We start from the raw sequence: 18,873 nt of genomic DNA, 5'->3' as shown, positions 1-18,873 counted from the left end.
ACAGGAATTTGATCAAAATCATTGGAGGAGGGATTGATTTGATCTCATCAGCCTTCAGTAGTGGAAAACAATAAAATTGGATAGTCCCAGCTGTTAAGAATACATGGAAAAATCCTTCTTTCACATCTAATTGGATCATTTAGGTATCACTTTTATTTTTCTGTATATTGGTAATGAGCCTAGAGTTCTGGTTCTTATGACATGACACCAGTGGTTGACAGCTTTTTTGAAGTATAGGAATTATGTGGAGAGATCCAGGACCCATGCCTGTGAAGATTTTCTTCTTTGCTTTCTATTTTTGGATTTTCTCTCTTCCATCTTTCCAATTCCTCAATTTATTCATCTTGAGAGAAGCATCTCCTGTGTGTGTCACAGGAGTTGCTGCTTTTGGACAGCAAGGAGCATCTCCCCCTCTCTGTCTTCTCATCTAATTCCTCCTCTTGAAGGCTGTCTCCTCTTGTCTCTCTTCTATACTGTCCTACCCAAGTTTTCTTCTTCCGTACCCTGATATATCTGTTGCTTCTTATCTTCTGGCTCCGTTTTCTCCTCTTTCAGTATCCCTTCATTGCTTTCTCCTCTCTCATATTTCTGTGTGACCCACAAAGGTGCCATGGGTTTTCAGGTGGGGTGAGTGGAGCTTATAATGCTATCTTGGTGGCTATCTCTCCTCCCCCTCCCCACCTGTGGATCCTGCACTTCACAGAGTCTCTGCAGAGCACTTTCAGTTGGGGAGTGGGGGAAATGATCCCCAGAGAGAGCACTCCTTATACCACATCCTGATGGGTCATGATCATTTACATCCTTGTCCTCTCTGTTGGAGGAGGCAATGCTGTCCTCCAGGTAATTAACTAAGCAGCTGTTTTGTGTCTGAATGAAAATGAGTTGAAGTAGGTTTTATTCTCATTGTTAGTTTGCCATGCATTCCTTGTGAAGCAAGCTGATTAGAAATCTATCAGTGCTGACAGTAACGTAGGCTTGAAGAGAGTTACTATAATTTGTTCTTGGCCTGTTGTTTTTCATCAGGCCATACTTTATTGTCCAAAAACTGCATTTCCTCACCAAATACTAGTCCTTTACCGTTGGATTAATGAGAGACTATAAAATTTAAGTTCACAAACTACAAATATTGCACAAATGAATGTGTAATAACCTGTTTATTTATATACAGATAATCAGAATAGATAAAAATATTTAAGAGTTGTAATATACAAAACTGAGTAACCTCAGCGGAAACAGCAATTCTGTTAATGTAATAGTGGGCAATGTGCCTGTAAATGATTCCCCTCTTGAAATGATATATTTTGTAGGGGTCTGGGAGTAAAAGGAAAGTGTATTGTCTTGCCAACAGATTTATTATTGGCTTTTGTGGACAAAAACAAAACTAAGAAGAAAGCCCCTTTTTGGCATCATCCCAGGTCTTTTCTTAGAGCGCCACTTTAATTTGTCTGACATGCAATGAAAGAATAGCACGTTGCACTAATTAGTTTTATATACAGTAAATTTATAGATCTGAGAATCTGTTTGTACCCAGAGGCCCAATCCAGAAGTCTGTTGAAGTCAGTTGGAATGTTGCCTGAGGAAGCACTTCAGGATAGGGTGCGTGGGCCGGATTCACTACTGCTACTCCCTTTTTATGCTAGTGTACTGCTTTTGATTCAAGGGGAATTACACTGGTGTAAAATAGGAGCAGCATGGTGAATCAGGCTTTATATTTATATAGTACTCAGCTCTCATAGCAAGAGTAGCTTTTTCTCCACTATAAAAGAAAAATTGCCTTATTCTTTGTCTCTCTTCATTTTTGTGGAAACATTCAAATTGTTCCCTTTAATTCAAATGGAGATTTGAGCTGCCAAAGAAGGTGTAAATAAAACATGTATTTCCAAGACATTCAGATTGTTCATGGCTTTAGGTTGAGAAATAAGATTTTTAGTTTTACGTGCTAGCCAAGTTTTTGGTATTTTATGGAAGCCAGAGAATACTGCTTCTCCTGGCTCACGGGTGGGGATTTTACAGAGGAATAGCAGGAACTATTTCACATATCCTTTATTGAGTCAACCCTGTGGACCCTGGTAATGTAACGTAATATAGAGTGTAGTGTGTTTCTGGTGTTTTTATAAAGAAAGATGTTTCATCTTGAAATTAGAGTTTGGAGAAGAAGGGCACAGATGGGAAATGTGGAGGTCAGTCAGGCAGCAGCAAGTGAAGCAGAGTAACTCCCATTTCTGCTCAGCCAGATGTTAGCTTGCCTTTGCCAATGACCCCAAGAGGCTGATGCTTCATAAATTACTGTGTCCCAGAGACTAATTCAGCTGGTGTGATCGACGGGAAAGGGAGGAGACATGTACCTCCATGGTCAGAGGTCAGGCATTACACATGTGCAGCCAAGGTTTGGGTTTTTTTAAATTGTGAATAAAAATATGTGATTTTTCCTAGTAAATACTAAAGAAAAGTGAAGATTTTATTAATGACATAGAGGCAAATTATTACTTTTTATTTATTTTTCTCATAACACCCAAAGGAAAAAAAATGAATCCCTTTCGTGCTACAACAAAAAACCTTAGAAGGTCGTGCAGGAGAACATATAGTACTTTCCTGAGCGCTCTTTTAGTGTAAAATATGCTAATTGCAGACTAAATCACTTGGGTTCTCCTTTCACTGATCCACTGATGTTTGTTTGCCTGAGAAAAATCCACTTTCATTGGTTTGGTTTTTGGTCTAGGAAAGCTGTTTTTAAATGACGCTATGGTTTTATCACAAGTCTTGCAATATATGATGTTTTGGGACACCTGATGGGGACACCTGATTAGCTGAGAATCTCCTGTTTCAATTTAAAAATAAGTTTCTAGCTCTCATGTTTACACAGAAAAGCTTGAAACATGACTCAAGTGCCACACTAAAGACTTTTAAATAAACAAACCCAGAAAGCAAGTAAAAAGAATCCCAAATTAATATTTTTAAAATCTCATAATTTTAAAACCAATCAGATTATTTAGGGTAGGAGGGGGCTCACTCACGTTTTTTGGGGTTGGCAATGCTGGTTTTTGGTAACTTGAATATTCTTTATTTTCTCTCCATGACATAGGCTAGGTCCCCAGGTAGCTAATGTAGCAGTTTAGTACTCCAAACTGTAGTATCAAAGGGAAACCATAGTGGAAGAGACTGAGAATAGACCCCTGCAATCCAACAGGACCCAACTACAAGTGTTGGGGTCGTGTTGGGTGTAATTTGTTTAGGATACGTTCGGTCTCAGTTCAGGTCCGGGTAGCTTACTTTGAATGAGGGAGCTGAGGTGCATATGGGGAAATGATGCAGTGGGAGGCTCTAGGAGAGACCATGGGAGAGTGGGGAAGAAGATAGGGGCAGTGGAGGTGCTGGTGCTGACCCAGGGGAACAGGGAGCGACTGCCTGGATAGTCCATCCTTGCTTCTGCTCCCTGAGGATGGCTCTTCTGTCCAGGGGACCCTGCAACCCAGCTCCTGACATCGCCCAGTTCTGGTTCTGCCCCGGGCTCCAGTTGGCTCTGGGCCACAGAATACACTTCAGCCCCCATTTTACTACCTCTGCTGGTCTTGGGGCCCCACGCTCCCAAGCCCAGTCCTAGGTGCTGATCCAACCCCTCCATGTCCCACACTCCTCCCCCCCCCCCCCCCCCCCGGGCAAGTGTGATGCATGGTTGCGAAAACAAAGCAGGCCTCACAATATTTCCATTGCAGGGGTGCTATTCCTCGCCTCTGCCAATTTCTGCCATCACTTACCCTATTGTTTGCCATTTTAAGACAGCAAGTCCTTCCTTCCTTGATTTTCCCTTGGGTCAGGAATGAAAACAACTTGACACACTCAGGTGTGGTTTGGGTGTGGATTGGCTGCAGTCGAGTCAGGTTCAGGTTGGGCTTTAAAATTGGGCCCAAGCAGTTCTCAAACAGAGAGTGCCTCCTCTCGCTTAAAAAATAATCTGTGCCTTCTAGTGCCAACAGATGATGAAACTACTGAGCGTGATCAATACAGGATGGATGTCTTTCATAAAACCTTGACTTTCCCAACCTCCATAAGCTCTTTCCTTCTTTTATTTAGGAACTGAAAGCAATTTTACGAATCATTACCATATAAGCATCAGAAATACACTATTAACATGTAGGGAGTTTGAGACCTCTGATTGTGTCTATTGGTCTTAATTTATCTCATTTAATTTGAGTGGGATTGTGGTTTCTGAATATATCAGATCCCCTGCTGTGTTCAGTCTGTGGAGGATACGAGTCTGTTACAGCGTTTAGTCCTGAGTCTTGGCTTATTAGCTCAATGAGTAGCAGCTCACTCTTTTAGCTCTGGAGGTCCAAGCTTCAATCCTTGCTGTGTCAGCCGAGATGTGGCTCTCACATGAGCTCCCAAGGATTTTCTTTTAAATGAAGATATTGCTTAATCCTACTAGCCAGTGTTACCTGCTATGTATCCTCAACTACACTGTGTTCTTTCAGGGAAGATTATTTGACTGGTTAATAACAGAGCAGACCCCATACAAAAGCTCCATACTCCAACAGAGCAGACTCCATACAAAAGCTGTCTTCTGGTCTCCTGTTAATAGTTGGTGTTTATATATGGAATAGGTTATATTATAGAAAACCAATGACCAGCTCTAGGATTTTAAGGCTGTCACCATGTCTCTCTTAGAAGTTAGAGGTAGCAGCACTGTACAGTTTGGATGCTTCTGCTCCAGAATTATAGGCACCTATTGCTTCATTAAAGGAGGCTCTTCTCAGCTGTTGGTATATGAATTATGACAAACCCATTCACATACACAGCTGAGTATTTCTAAGTTTGTCTAGTAGAGGGGTAGCAATACACATCACAGTAGCGAGTTCATTACAATATATGAGACGTGAAAAGAGAAAAGAACAGAACAAGACTAAATCAACTTTATTTCACTCAGAGAATATCTGAGAGAAATCTGCATGCACCAGTGAAGGCAACCAACATTGCAGTATTACAACAATACTTCGTTATTATTTACTCTAAGCTGGTACAATAATTGCTGTTGTGTAAGAAAGGGCCAACAGATGGCATTATTTAAAAAAAGCTGATATTTACAGAGTTGCAAGAACTATAAGAAATGGTACCTCTCTTAATTAGGATGATGCTGTGTTGCCTTATTTGGAGGGATTGCTTATAATGATGCTAGTGACTTACATGAATGGAGGGAAATTAGATATAACAAATGCCAGATGGAGGTATATTTGACAGAGAAATATTTTTGTGTTATATAGCATGTAAAGTCAACAAACAAACAGTCTTAAAAAAATCCTTATTATTTTTTAAGCTTTTCTGACAAGACTCCTCTTTATCAAGTCAAGAAATGCCCTGTGCTTGTGCATGTTTAAGATAGAATAATTAAAGAATGCATCTAAGTTTATGGTTTTAAGTGAAATCCCTTCCTCCAGTGGATTTGTCAGGAATCCATAAACTGTACAAGGGAGAGGAATGGTTGTAATGGCTGTAATAGTTGGGTCAATTCTACACATTCTGCCTTCAAAGCCAAAAGCAATTTGGGATAACCAAAATGCTTTATGAGGCTTATAAACAACTGCTTGAGTTTTACTTTCTGATTGGATGAGACTGTTGGGAATAGAAGGTGTTTAATCACATTAACCCTCTGGTCTTCTCAAATTAAGTTTCTTAAGTGGAAAATAGAACCCCTCTGAGCAAAAATTAAGAAATTCTCAAATGCCCATTGTTTCTGTATCCTTCCCAGAAAGAGGAAAAGAAAATGTGACTGTTGAATTTTGTGTACAGTGTACAATTTTATATAGTGTAGTACAGAAATATGCAAAAGGAAGTGGGGAGGCAGAGTTATTTAAGTCAATTGCACACCTTTGGCTGATGGTGTGTCTTCTTGCCACATAGGAACATCCACATTCTGCAGACACTCTAGCCTTGATCCCGTGAGCCTCTGAATGCCTCTATAGCTGCTCATCATCCTCCAAACCCATACTTCATTGCGGTCAGTCCAGTACCTTTCACAGGCTCTAAAGTTACTTTAAAAATGAAAGGAAGCTAGATAGACCCAATTACACTTGAAGATTCCTCATAGCCTTACTTTCTACTGACCTTTCCTAAAGTTACAGTGTACTCTCTGGGAAATTTCTTCCAGGCTGTGAATAATTAACTTTTATTTGTGCTGTTTGATGGACAGGTATTATATCTGTGAAAATTTTTTTTGGCTAATCTGAGAGAAATACACTGCTTAGTAAATGGACACTGCAACCTTTCTTCACCAGCTCCCCTTTACTCTGTCCCATTTTGGCAGTCTTGTTAATGTTGGGTTTTTTTGTTCTTTATTTCAGAAAAACTCTACAACTCCAATGGACGGGAACTGAGACGGGCACTTTTCTCTTTGAAACAAATATTTCAGGTAGGTGAATACATTACAGATGCATCTCTATACTATTCAACACTAAATTCTTTTTCCTTTTTGGGGTAAGGGAATAATTGAGACGTAGCTCATATTGATGCTATGACCTGGTGGTTAGCGCACGCATCGGGGATGTGGGAGACTCAGGTTCAAGTCCCTTCTCCAATGAATATTTAATTATTTATACAAAATGGGTCAGTTCCAATTAAAAAGAGACCCATCCCAGAAAAGCCAATAGTATCATAATTAGGTCACTCGTCTGGGAGGGGAAGACCTGCTTTTCAAGTCCTTTTGGTCTGAGTAGGGACTTGAACTTGGGTTTCCACATCCGAGGTGAGAGCCCCAACTATTATTGGCTATTCTGGAGTGCAAGGGTTCCTCTTTTCCTCTGGTTCTGACCATACATTCATCCTGGACCTGCAAAACCTTACCCAGCTAAAATTTTGTCGGCTCTGCTACGTTCCCACAAAACGTTTTTGTTCTGATGAATTGCAAAACTGTTTAGTTGGAAAATTCCCAATCAGTTCTAATCATAATACATAAGCACAGGCAACCTTATTGCTGACATTTCCTAACTGTAGAGTGCTTTACTTTGAAAGCATAATAATTTTATTTTAATGTAGTTTTTTGTGTGTAATTAAGAATAGAAAGAGAAGGGTTTTTTAAAAGGAAACCATAAGATACCTACTTTTAAACTAAATATAAATTAAGCTAGATCATTGGAGTTCCACTACGGATGGAGTTAGCCTGTTGACTAAGCCAATCTGATGGTGTCAAAAAATCAATTTCCATAGAGAACTTGATTTTCCTTCTTTCTTTCCTTCTTTCTTATATATCTGTTCTTTTTTATATATCTGTTCTAAATTTAAGCACCTGCTGTCAGTTGATTTATGTCAGTTGATTCACTCAATGAATGAAGATGATCTTGGAACAATCTTTATTTCCTGCATTCCAGAATAGAAATTATAATAAGACAATGACATGTCACTGGGAGAGTTGAGGGAAGAAGTACAGCTTGTAGTGGAAAAGATCCATAACGTGTTTGAATACTTGAAGTTGTGTACTACCAAAATGGAAAATGAGGGAGAAAACACTGTAAGGAAAAAGATTTTGGTGTTACCAATTAATTTTTGTGAAGATTAACTACAATAATTCTATATTACCGGTGTCGTTATTCACATTAGTTACAAATATTGTGTAGATATTTTCCAAGGGTGCATTTAGAATATTTTGAAAAGAACAGTCATGGAGAAAATACAATATTTTGTAGACAGTAAAGTGATGTTCTGTGACTTTTCTTGAAAGATGAGAAATGTCTGTGTTTAAACGTTAATTTATAAGAATTGAAGAAAAATGTGAGTGTTAAGGTAATGGTGTAGAAAATATATATATCTAAAATGGTGCCAGGAGACATGATTTTCTAGAATCAGTGCCATGAAAATATTATAGTATTAGAAGTCTTTTGATCTACAATTCTCCTAAGATTAAGAAAAAGTGATAATCTTCAGTATAAATCCACAATCTGATGATCTTCTATTTGCTGGATTTAGTAATAAAGCAACTTCAGGGCTACATTTTTTTGGAAAGGTTAAAATTTACTTCAAAAGTTGCATCTTCAGGGTTGTGCCATTCTTTATATTTTCATGCAGTGCTCATTTGTAATAATTTTCAGAAAGCTGTGGAGATTTCATCATCTCTGAGAAAAGTGCCAGAACATTTCAATATGTCATCTGAGATGAATTAATTGGCAAAAGAGTCTGTGCCCATATATTTTTTTCCATTTAAAGAGCTTCAAGGTAGCATGCATCTCTTATTTGCATTAAGTGGGAATGAGCCCAAGTTTTATATGTCATCCTAGCAGCACATAAATATGAAATCAAAATAATCAATGATTTTGTTTTTCACACAAGGCCTCAGTAAAGCAAAGCAAGGCTTGGCAAATACAAAAGCCATTGTTTTGAATCATAAACAAAAAAAAGATTCATGAGACATGTACAGAGCAGAAATCTCTGTTTGGTTTCTGATGATGGACTGAATTCAATAACAGGATAAAGGGGGAGGGGGTGTTCTTTTTAAAATCATGATAAATACCATTCCCGTTTCTTACTTATCTATTTTTAAAAGTTAATATTTCCAATCAGCATTTTCTGGGGGGGTAAATTGTGATACTTTCATTTTGATTTACTATATAATGTGATTGTATCTACATGGACGATCAAGTCAAGCATGTTAGTCTAAGTCTCTTAACCATTTGGTAGCTGCAGGTAGAGCATTATGCAGGCCCATGAGGGAACCAGGCACCCCTTGCCTATGGGTACAGCCAGCAAGTATGTGGCCTACATCTTCTAACTGGTTACTATGGCAAATAGGGGAGCCATGAAGACCCCATTTATCATAGGCATGGAGCTGGGGGGCTCGTAGACTCCTGGCCTGACCACTTTTTGGCTGGGCCAAACCTGAGTGCTGTTGTGCTGAGTGCTGCTGGGCCAGACTTGTTGCCTGAGGTCTGGAGAGACGATGGCCAGGATTGGCAGCCAGGCCAGGTTGGTTGTTTTCATATTACCTGTTATTATATGCATAGTTTCATTCAGCTTAGTGTCTGCTAGGCCTGTGTGAAAAGAGTTGAATCACCCTGGAGAGCAGTAGTCTGCAACAGGGCAAGCCCAGAGTTTCTTAGGCCTGATTAATGCTTAAAAATTAGATTGACTTAGTTACGTTACTCAGGGCTGTGAAAAATTTCATTCTCTGAGCACCTTAGTTAGGTTGACCTCACTCCCAGTGTAGACATGGCTACGTCAACAGAAGAATTATTCCATCAACTACCTACCACCTCTCAGAGAGATGGATTAACTACATAGTTCTGTTGATGTAAGACGCTTCTACCCTGTGACGCTACGGTGGCACAGCTGTAGCACCTTAGCTAAGTCGCTTTAATGGCTGTAATGTTGACATGCATTTAGCGTCTGTGTATTTTCTTCCCACATGGAACCAGCTAAATTACTGATTGATAGACTCTAAGGTCAGAAGGGACCAATATGATCATCTAATCTGATCTCCTGCACAGTGCAGGCCACAGAATCTCACCCGCCCACTCCTGTAATAAATCTCTGTCCTATGACTGAGGTATTAAAGTCCTCAAATAATGGTTTAAAGACTTTAAGGTACAGAGAATCCACGAGCAAGAGAGCCATGCCCTATGCTACAGAGGAAGGCCCAAAACCCCAGACCCTTTGCCAACCTGTCCTGGGGGGAAAATTCCTTCCCAACCCCAAATATGCCAATCGGTTAAACCCTGAGCATGTGGGCAAGACACAGCAGCAAGACACGCAAGAAAGAATTATCTGTAATAACTCAGAACCCACCCCATCAAACGTCTCATCACAGACCATTGGCATATCTACCATCATTAGTCAAAGATCAGTCAATTGCCAGACTAGGCTGTCCCATCATACCATTCCTTCCATACATTTATCAAGCTCAGTTTTGAAGCCAGCTAGGTTTTTTGCCTGCACTGCTCCCCTTGGAAGGCTATTCCAGAACTTCACTCCTCTGATGGTTAGAAACCTGCATCTAATTTCAAGTCTAAACTTCCTGATAGACAGTTTATATCCATTAGTTCTTGTGTCCACATTGGCACTGAACTTAAATAATTCCTCTCCCTTCCTGGTATTTATTCCTCCGATATATTTATAGAGAGCAATCATATCTCCCCTCAACCTTCTTTTGGTTAGGCTTAACAAGCGAAGGTCTTTGAATCTCCTCTCATAAGGCAGGTTTTCCATTCCACAGATCATTTTAGTAGCCCTTCTCTGCACCTGTTCCAGTTTGAATTAATCTTTCTTAAACATGGGGGACCAGACCTGCACACAGTATTACAGATGAGGTCGCACCAGCGCCTTGTATAACGGTGCTAACACCTCTTTATCTCTACTGGAAATACCTCATCTGATGCATCCTAGGACCGCATTAGCTTTTTTCACGGCCACATCACTTTGGCGGCTCATAGTCATCCTGTGGTCAACCAATACACTCAGGTCCTTCTCGTCTGTCACTTCCAACTGATGTGTCCCCAGATTATAGCAAAAATTCTTCTTATTAGTCCCTAAATGCATGACCTAGCACTTTCCACTATTAAATTTCATCCTATTTCTATTACTCCAGTTTACAAAGTCATCCAGATCTTCCTGTATGATATCCCGATCCTTCTCTGTATTGGCAATACCTCCCAACTTTGTGTCATCCGCAAACTTTATTAGCACATTCCCATTTTTTGTGCCAAGGTCAGTAATAAAAATGTTAAATAAGATTGGTCTCAAGACCGATCCCTGGGGAACTCTACTAGTAGCCTCCCTCCAGCCTGACAGTTCACCTTTCAGTATGATCTGTTGTAGTCTCCCCTTTAACCAGTTCCTCTTGTTGGTTCAGTAACTATTTGGTGAAGGAGTCCGTCAGCTATCACATCCAGGAAAATCTGGGCCCTATTATTACCACTAGCACTTGTCTTCCAGGCTGTATCTGGGAAGTTAAAGTCTCCCATAATCACACAGTTCCCAGTAGTATTTACTTCATTAAAAGCCTTAAAGAGGTCTCTATCCATGTTCCGATAAGATTCCTGGTGGTCTGTAGCACACCCCAAGCACTGTCCCAGGAGAAATTCTAGTAGTTTTCTTACCCGATGTGATTTTTACCCAAACAGACTGTCTTATCAATTCCATCACTTCTAATTTCTTTACAGTCTACCTCATCATTGATATACAATGCTACTCCACAACCTTTGCCTTTATATCTGTCTTTCCTAAACAGCACATACCCTTCAATACTTGTACACCAGTTGTGACTACTATTCCACCATGTTTCTATTATCCCTATAATATCTGGTTTCACTTCCTCTACCAGTAGCTCTAGTTCCTCCATTTTATTACCCAGGCTCCTCGGATTGATATACAAACATCATCGTGTTTGCTGTTTGACTTGCTCACGTTCCTTACCTGATTTGACACAGTCGTTCTACTGCCAATATCACCTATTAGACTGGTATCTACACTATCCTTCCTCTTAATGTCCATTCTGCTCCCCACTGATGTGTCCTTTCTTACTTCATTTTCCTCCCTCTAAATGCTAAAATCAGGCATGGAGATTACCTTGGCATCTCCCAACCATTTCCCCCAACTGACTAGTTTAAAGCTCTCTTACTCAGTTCTGCCAGCCTCCATCCTAGAAGTGCATTTCCCTCCCTACTCAGGTGAAGTTCATCCCATGAGAACAGTCCTCTGTCCATGAATGCCTCCTAGTGACCATACATACCAAAGCCCTCCTTATAGCACCACTGCCTGAGCCATCTGTTGATCATCAGAATCTTGTCATGCCTTTGTTATCCTCCTCTAGGGACAGGCAGAATTCAACTGAAGATCACCTGAGCCTCGATTTTCGTAAGAGTCTTCCCCAGCCTGGCATAGTCTTCTTTGATACATTCCAACAATAATCTAGCTATATCATTTGTGTCTACATGAAGGATAATCAGTGGATTCTTTCCCACTCTCATTAGGATCCTCTTCAGCCTCAGGTCCCCATCCCGTATCTTAGCACCCAGCAGACAGCACACCCTTCTGTTCCCTGAATCAGCTCTGGTTACAGGCCTGTCTGTTCTTCTCAGCTGGGCGTTCCCAATCACGTAGATCTGCCTTTTCCTGGTATTGGTGCAATTCTCCGGCCTATCCCCTGTTCTTTCTGGCTGCAAATCATCTCATCTACTATTCTCCTTTGCAATCCTCTGCAACCGATCCTGTATCCTCCTGGGGCTCTTATTTGGAGGTATCTCCATTGGCTCATCCACTCTTTGTATAGGACTAGCTGCTCTTCTCTTCTTCCTTGCTCTCCCACCTTCAGCAACCACCTTCTTCATTTTCCAGCTCAGCAAACCTGTTTCTGAGCTCTATTTTTCCTTCACTAGCCTGTCTTTTCCTCTGCCGGGTTCTCGCAGTCACATGCTTCCATTGGCCACTTTCCTCACCGAGCATTCTCCCCTCAGAGTGCATTGGTCCTGATTCCATCTGCAGGTCTGGGTTTTTCTCTTCAGCCTTCCCATTCCTTTGCTCCATCATCTGCTTGAACCCCCTTCTAAACTCAACCAGAGTTTTCACCTGCATCTCCAATCCTCAAATCTTCTCTTCCATCAGCTCTGTGAGGCAGCACTTCACAAAAAAGAAGCTCTTTTGAGATACCCTCTCCAGGATCATGTACATCCCACAGCTTATACATCCAGTCATCTTCGTTGTCTCTTCCAGTGCTTGAGTGACTACCAGTACCACCTCTGTATCTGTCATAGCCTTTCCCCTACTTCCTGTCGGTGAGAGACACAAAAACAAAAACCTTCCACGAAAACAACCCCCAATGAGTACCCCAACAATACCAGAACACCACACACCTTCCCCAAACTTCCCTCACAAACTCCCGTTTTTAGCTCTGTTTTTGGCTCCTGTGCTGCTGCAGCTGTGCCGCTGCCTGATTGAGTGGCTGCTTTTATAGGCCCCTTAATTAGGGAAGCCCCACCCCCTAATTAGGGTCAGCTGATCTCAATACATCACCCAGTACAAGCTCCTGCAAACTGAAGGGGGGAAAGAAAAAAAACTAAACAGAGCAAAACAAAAACAAAGACACACAACTCCACAGAACTCAACCACTGCCCCTAAGGCCTTGTTTTCAGCTCTGTTTGCTGGCTCCTGTGCCTTATCTGTTTTCAGCGACAAGATGTTCTTTTTAAGTGATTCTGATTTACTATCTTCTTTCTCCACAAATACTCCTGTTGACTTCAATGGTAGTACTTGTGGAGTAAGTAAGGTAGCATTCAGCAGTATCTGAATCTGGCTCTAAATTAACAGAAAATTAGCACAAAATATAATAAAACAGTGAACAGGAGTTCCCCTTTTTTTAATCATAATTTGAAAAAGAGTTAAAAATAGCTACATTTAAAAAAATCACTTTTCTTTAATCAGTTTTAAAGGCAAAAGAAATGAATAATGCCTATTTTACACAGGATTTTATTTAATTTTATTTCTGTGATCTAGTACTACAGCACATCATAAAAGTCAAAAAGTTAAGCTCAGAGGAATAATAAACATGTTTGAGAAAGTACAAACTGAAAATGTGTCTGGGGGTGATCAGACCATAATTTAAAATGATGCTAATTGTATTCCTTCAATATATCAATGAGTCAGACAAAATACATTCCTAGAAGGGAAAGAAGAAGAAAACTACAGCTGAAGCATCCTCCATTTGTAAAATTGAAATAGATCACTCTCTTAAAAGGACTCTAAGAGATGCCGATCCACAAGTTCATTAGGTTTTGTGGAAAGCAGGCATTGATAGAGTATAGTGGTAGACTATTATGCTAGTTTTTGTTTTAGCAAAAATAATCTTTTGCATCAAGAACTTTTTCCATTAAAATGTCATTGTTCAAATCGGAAGGTGTTACACTGTATCCTCTTTGATTAATCTAGACTGTTATTTGATGATGTGGTCAGAATGCTGGGCAGCATGTAGTAGGTAGTCAGTTATAAAATCTGCTCATGTAGTTTCTCCTTTTGTCACAAATTCATTAATCATATAACAATGGAGCTTTGTTTAAAATGTTAAAAAGGAGTTGATATCTCAGATTCCTGAAAACATTAACTAGAAGGTGTTCAGAAGCACACAGTTTTATCAGTGAGTGAAATCAAATGTCACACACTTCAGCCTCGAAGGAGTCATCAATCATTCTTAGAAGAGTAGAAGGAGTATACTCAGTTTGCCTCATTGATCTGAGGAAGGAGCTGTGTCAAGGAGAGTACACCTTCTGCTCTTCTAAGAATGATTGATGACTCCTTAGAGACTGAAGTGTGTGACTTCTAATTTAGGAGCCTCTCTCATGGCATGCAAAGTCCTGTGGATTTGTCTGAGGAGACCAGTCTTCTAAACTCAGATCATCAGATCTCCCCATTAAGAGCTAAAACTCTCGCAAGGACTCTTGATCAGCTGTGGAGAAGAGAGAACTTTTCTTCCCATCCTGTCTTCCCAATCTCATAGGCCAGAGTTTGCACATTCATCTTTATCCAACTTTGAAAAAGACAGGTCTCAAAAATGACCAGTGAAATAAATATAGGTTGTATTTCCTCAAGGGTTAGCAACGTTATTTTCACAAAACCAAGCCAAAGTCTTACTCAGGCCTGTGTTACTCAGGCCTATGTTTCTCAGCCATCAGATCACACAGTGTAAGAGATTTCAAACTGTTGAGCTCTTTCGTCCAATCAGGTACAAAAACATCAGGGGTAGAACAGTGGCCCTTGAAATCATAATTTTTTCTGTCTGAGATATTCATGTCTATTTGACTTGAAATGGTGCTTCACAGGACTACTAATTTTGTATGTTTTCTACCCAGATGCTCTTGCTTTCCTTTGGAAATTAATGTGAAATTGTTGTTTGCTCTATTGTACAAGTTACTGTCCCATGAATGAACAGTCCTCATTAATAAGCTCCATTGTTAAGTGTTATTCCTCATGCTTCTTGCGTGAAATGTTTGCTAGTAGCTGTCAGCTCCACAGAACGAAGGGGAAAGAGTCACAATGTAAAACTACTTTTCCATTTTCATTCAAGACCAAGCGATGAAATCCTGATACCATTGAAGTCAATGGCAAAACCACCATTTCTTCAGTGGGACCATGTTTTTACCTGAGGAATAAAATGTTGGTCTTCAGTGTACGTGGACTGTGGTGAGAAATAGGGACAGATTAAGAGCACCTTTTGGTTCACTTCACTTTACAGTAGAGTAGATATAACACTTGTCAGTTTTAGGAGCAGATCACTGTAAAACTTTTCTGAAAACCCAAATTAGCTGGTTCTAGTGGATGTGTATTGTTATGAGCTGTGTGAAACTTTGTTATGGATTGGATTAAAACCATATTGAGCTGGTAGGTATGAACTCACCCTTTAGCTTAGCTAACTGTAAACATAAGCCCCACCTAAGACAAAAGGTATATGAGAACATGCTCAGGAGATTTTGATCTGAGTTCTGTTTTGGGTACGTATGTGTGGGTATGCGAGAAAACACACAGATACTGAGGCCAGGTCTACATTATACATTTACATCGGAATATCTATGACACTCAGGGTGTGAAAAATCCACACCCCTGAGTGACACAGTTATACCGACTTACAGTATACACAGCTCTGTGTCAATGGGAGGGCTTCTCCCATCGACATAACAACCGCCTCTGCAGAGGTGGATTAACTATGACAACAGGAGACGTGCTCTCCCATCGGAGTAGTAGCGTCTTCACAGAAGCACTACAGTGGCGCAGCTGCACTAGTGTAGCTGCAAAACTTCAGCATTTTAAGTGTAGGCCTGTTTGGAGGTCACAGACAAGAACAGAGAGGCGGAGGAAAAGAGGGAAGAAAAAGCCAAGCAGGAATCTGGAAAAAGCTAGAGAGAGAGCCTTTGGGTCTGGTGTTGGCTAAAAGAGCTTGGGGGACTGGTAAACTAAGAAACTGCTCCTTTTTGTTCTTGGTTCCGCTCCACTCAGAGACACAGGGCTTCGTACATTCCTTGTAAATAAACAAGATTGTATCAAAGAAATGCCTGACTACCATCAATTTCTATTCTCAACTGGAAAGCTCACAGAGCCCCAAACTTTGATTGGCTGCTTGGGTCAAAAAGGGATGTCACAGGCTCACGTCGGGGTCTGTGCTGTGTCCCTTGCTGGATCCCTCGGGTTTCCCAGTTTGCTCCCGTTTGGGGCAGCCTCTGTGATGGTTGTTTTTCTTGCTGAGTTTGTAGGTGTGTCACTGCCTTGTCAAAGGGTTTGGGGAGGCTGCCTGACATAGAGTTGTTCCTGTTCTGCTGTCTCAAGCTTCTCTGCCTCCTCCTCCTTTGTTGCTCTCCCTCATTTGCCTCCTTCATGAGGTTCAGCTGTAGGTGTATGCCTCCACGATTGGCAACCCTTGTGGCTGTGTGTGGACGTGGCAGGTCTATTTTTTTGCAGGTAAAGAAGGCTTCCCTCCCCCTACTGCTTAAATACTGAATGGGGTTTATAGACCCCATTACAAGGGGTAACAGTATTAATCTGTGATTGAAATATGGTATCTTTTTTCTTCCCTTTAACTGCAAATGCCAGGAGTGAGATTGGAGAGGGGAAAAACCCAATCCTGTTATCCTGAAATGCTTTGAACAACCAAAGTTGCCAAGAAAATAACATATTTAAAGCAATAAAATCATTTATAATGTTTCCACTTCCACAAAATGTAACTGAAGCAATATTGGGGCTTCTTCTGAGAAGATGGGACTTTTTTGTTGAGTCAATTTTAAGATGTACATTACGTTTGAATTTCCAATTCTGGTCCACTTAAATTGGCCATGAATAAATTCAGGCTGGAAATTAGAAGATTTCTAACCATCATTGGAATGAGGTTCTGGAACAGACTTACATTAGGAGTATTTGGAGCAAACAACCTAGCTAGTTTTAAGGTGGAGCTTGATTGATTAATTAACAGGATTTTATGACTGGGTAGTCTGCAACAGTAGGGACTCGATGACCCAGGAGCTCCCTTCCAGTCCTCTGTCCCCATGTTCCTCTTCTGCAAGAAGGTCTGGGTGAGCTTAGTGCTTCACCTAGCCTAGTAGGTAGAGCCAGAAAAGACCAATTGGATCATTGAGTCCATCCTTCTGCAATGTCAAGATATTCCCTCCTTTTATGTCTCTCTTAAACCTAATTTGTTAAACTCCTGTTATTGCTGTACAAGGCATATTACTGAACATTCAATTGCTGTCACCTCTCCATTGCTACGTCACTAGTAGTTAATTATTGTTTTTTGAAAAGCGTTTACATCTAATTTAGTCTTCCCCCCCAATGAGGGAAGGATTGTTCACTATAGCATACTTTCTAATACTTTGTCTAGTTTTGTTTAAATATCTCAAGCAATGTCATTGTAACAGAGTGCTGGGCAGGAATCTCTTAGCCAGCCCTCTGTCATGCCAGCCCCAATTGAGAGAGGTAGATTGGAGCTGGCTAGGGACACCTGTACCAGATTGGGGCAAGGGAAACAGCTGTATGCCTCATTAACCAGGGACTATAAACAGGCCCAGGTGAGGGAAGTAGGGAGGAAAGGAGAAGCCAGGTAGTGGAAGGGGAGCAGAGGCTCTACCTGCCTGGCTGCTTAAGCTCCTAAGGCAGCTAGCCAAACTGTATATGTTAAGAAGGTGGTGGGACTGCACACTGTAAATAAATTGCACTGGATTGATGAACAAAAGAATCGCAGAGTCATTCGTGGCAGAGAGGGTGGCCAAAGAGGAGGGGAGGCAGTGGAGGGCCTTTATAAGGATATATAAGAATTCATACACAACATCATATTATAAAGAAGTCTGGTATACAATATCTGAAGAAGCATGATAGTAAGGATTTGTCTAGACTAGACTAGTTGAGGTTAGGTTTGACCTAAGGTTGACCCAATTCCTAGTGCAGACACAGGTTAACACTTGTACCTAGGTCTAGCTGGTTGAAGCTTACCCCAAGCACGGTTTTTGACCAGCTAAATTGAGGTACAAGATGTTAACACATGTCCATAGGTGTGCGCAGCACATTACATTAGGGTGCGCACCCAGGGAATTTTTGGGCCACACTGGATTGAAATTGACTTACCCTCGCTGCCTTACTCTCCGACGAAAAATCTCACTGCATCATCTGTTTCGGCAGCAGCTATTGACATCTTACTTGCTACCGAAAAAACTACCGGGGTCCTTCTTTTCGGTGGTAGCTCACGATGTCTTACCCGCCGCCGAAAAAACTGCTGGGGTCCTTCTTTTCGGCGGCAGCTCACGTCGCATTAGAGTTTTGTCGAGCCCTGCGTTAGGGTGTGCCTGGGCACACCCGACACACCCCGTGTGCACGCCTATGCACATGTCTATACTAAGAAAAAGGTCAAGATAACCCTAAAATAACCTCAGCTACTTTTTCCCAGTCTAGGCAACCCTGGAGTTCACTTATTGGATTGTTAAATTTAAAATCCTTGTAGCATTTAGTGTGCTCTTTTTCTAAGGGTTTGATCCATCTTCACTGAAGTCAATGAGAATTATGTCATTGACTTCAACGGGACTTGCATTTGGGCCTAAATTTCCAGCTGTGGCACAGTCCTCAACAAACAGAAAAGCACTTCGTTTTTGGAAAAAAAATAAAGAAGAGAAGAATCTCATTAGTGGGTATTATGTTTGTTGAGCAAATACATATATATATATTGAAAATCCTAAGACTTTTTTTGTATGTCTTACAAAAGGCATATATATTCTCCTTAAATGGGAAGAACAGTTCCTTTTAATTGGCAGAGCTGTTACTTTATCCTAAATTAAACCTGAAGATATACCAGTTATGTTGTGCGTACCCTATGTATAGGATGACTGACCTTGCTTCTTCTCATCTTCTTTCTGCTGTCCTCTACACAATCGCTGC

The 18,873-nt window shown here is 40.8% G+C and overlaps 1 protein-coding gene across 11 annotated transcripts in view; it reads left to right on the top strand.

The window, feature by feature from the left end:
• FHOD3 (formin homology 2 domain containing 3) overlaps nt 1–18,873 on the top strand; it is a 586,676-nt gene that overhangs the window by 252,234 nt on the left and 315,569 nt on the right. For all 11 annotated transcript variants that reach the window (XM_067569969.1, XM_067569968.1, XM_067569967.1 and 8 more), the window contains exon 4: nt 6,336–6,403. In XM_067569969.1, coding sequence (XP_067426070.1) covers nt 6,336–6,403 — 68 coding nt within the window. The remainder of the gene's footprint in view (nt 1–6,335; nt 6,404–18,873) is intronic.

The sequence above is a fragment of the Emydura macquarii genome, unplaced genomic scaffold (assembly GCF_026122565.2).
Source record: "Emydura macquarii macquarii isolate MOO-44397 ecotype Brisbane River unplaced genomic scaffold, CSIRO-AGI_Emac_v2 contig_2975, whole genome shotgun sequence".
Classification (NCBI taxonomy): Eukaryota; Metazoa; Chordata; order Testudines; family Chelidae; genus Emydura; species Emydura macquarii.
The sequence above is the reverse complement of the archived record's forward strand: the minus strand, read 5'-3'. Positions and strand labels throughout refer to the sequence as shown.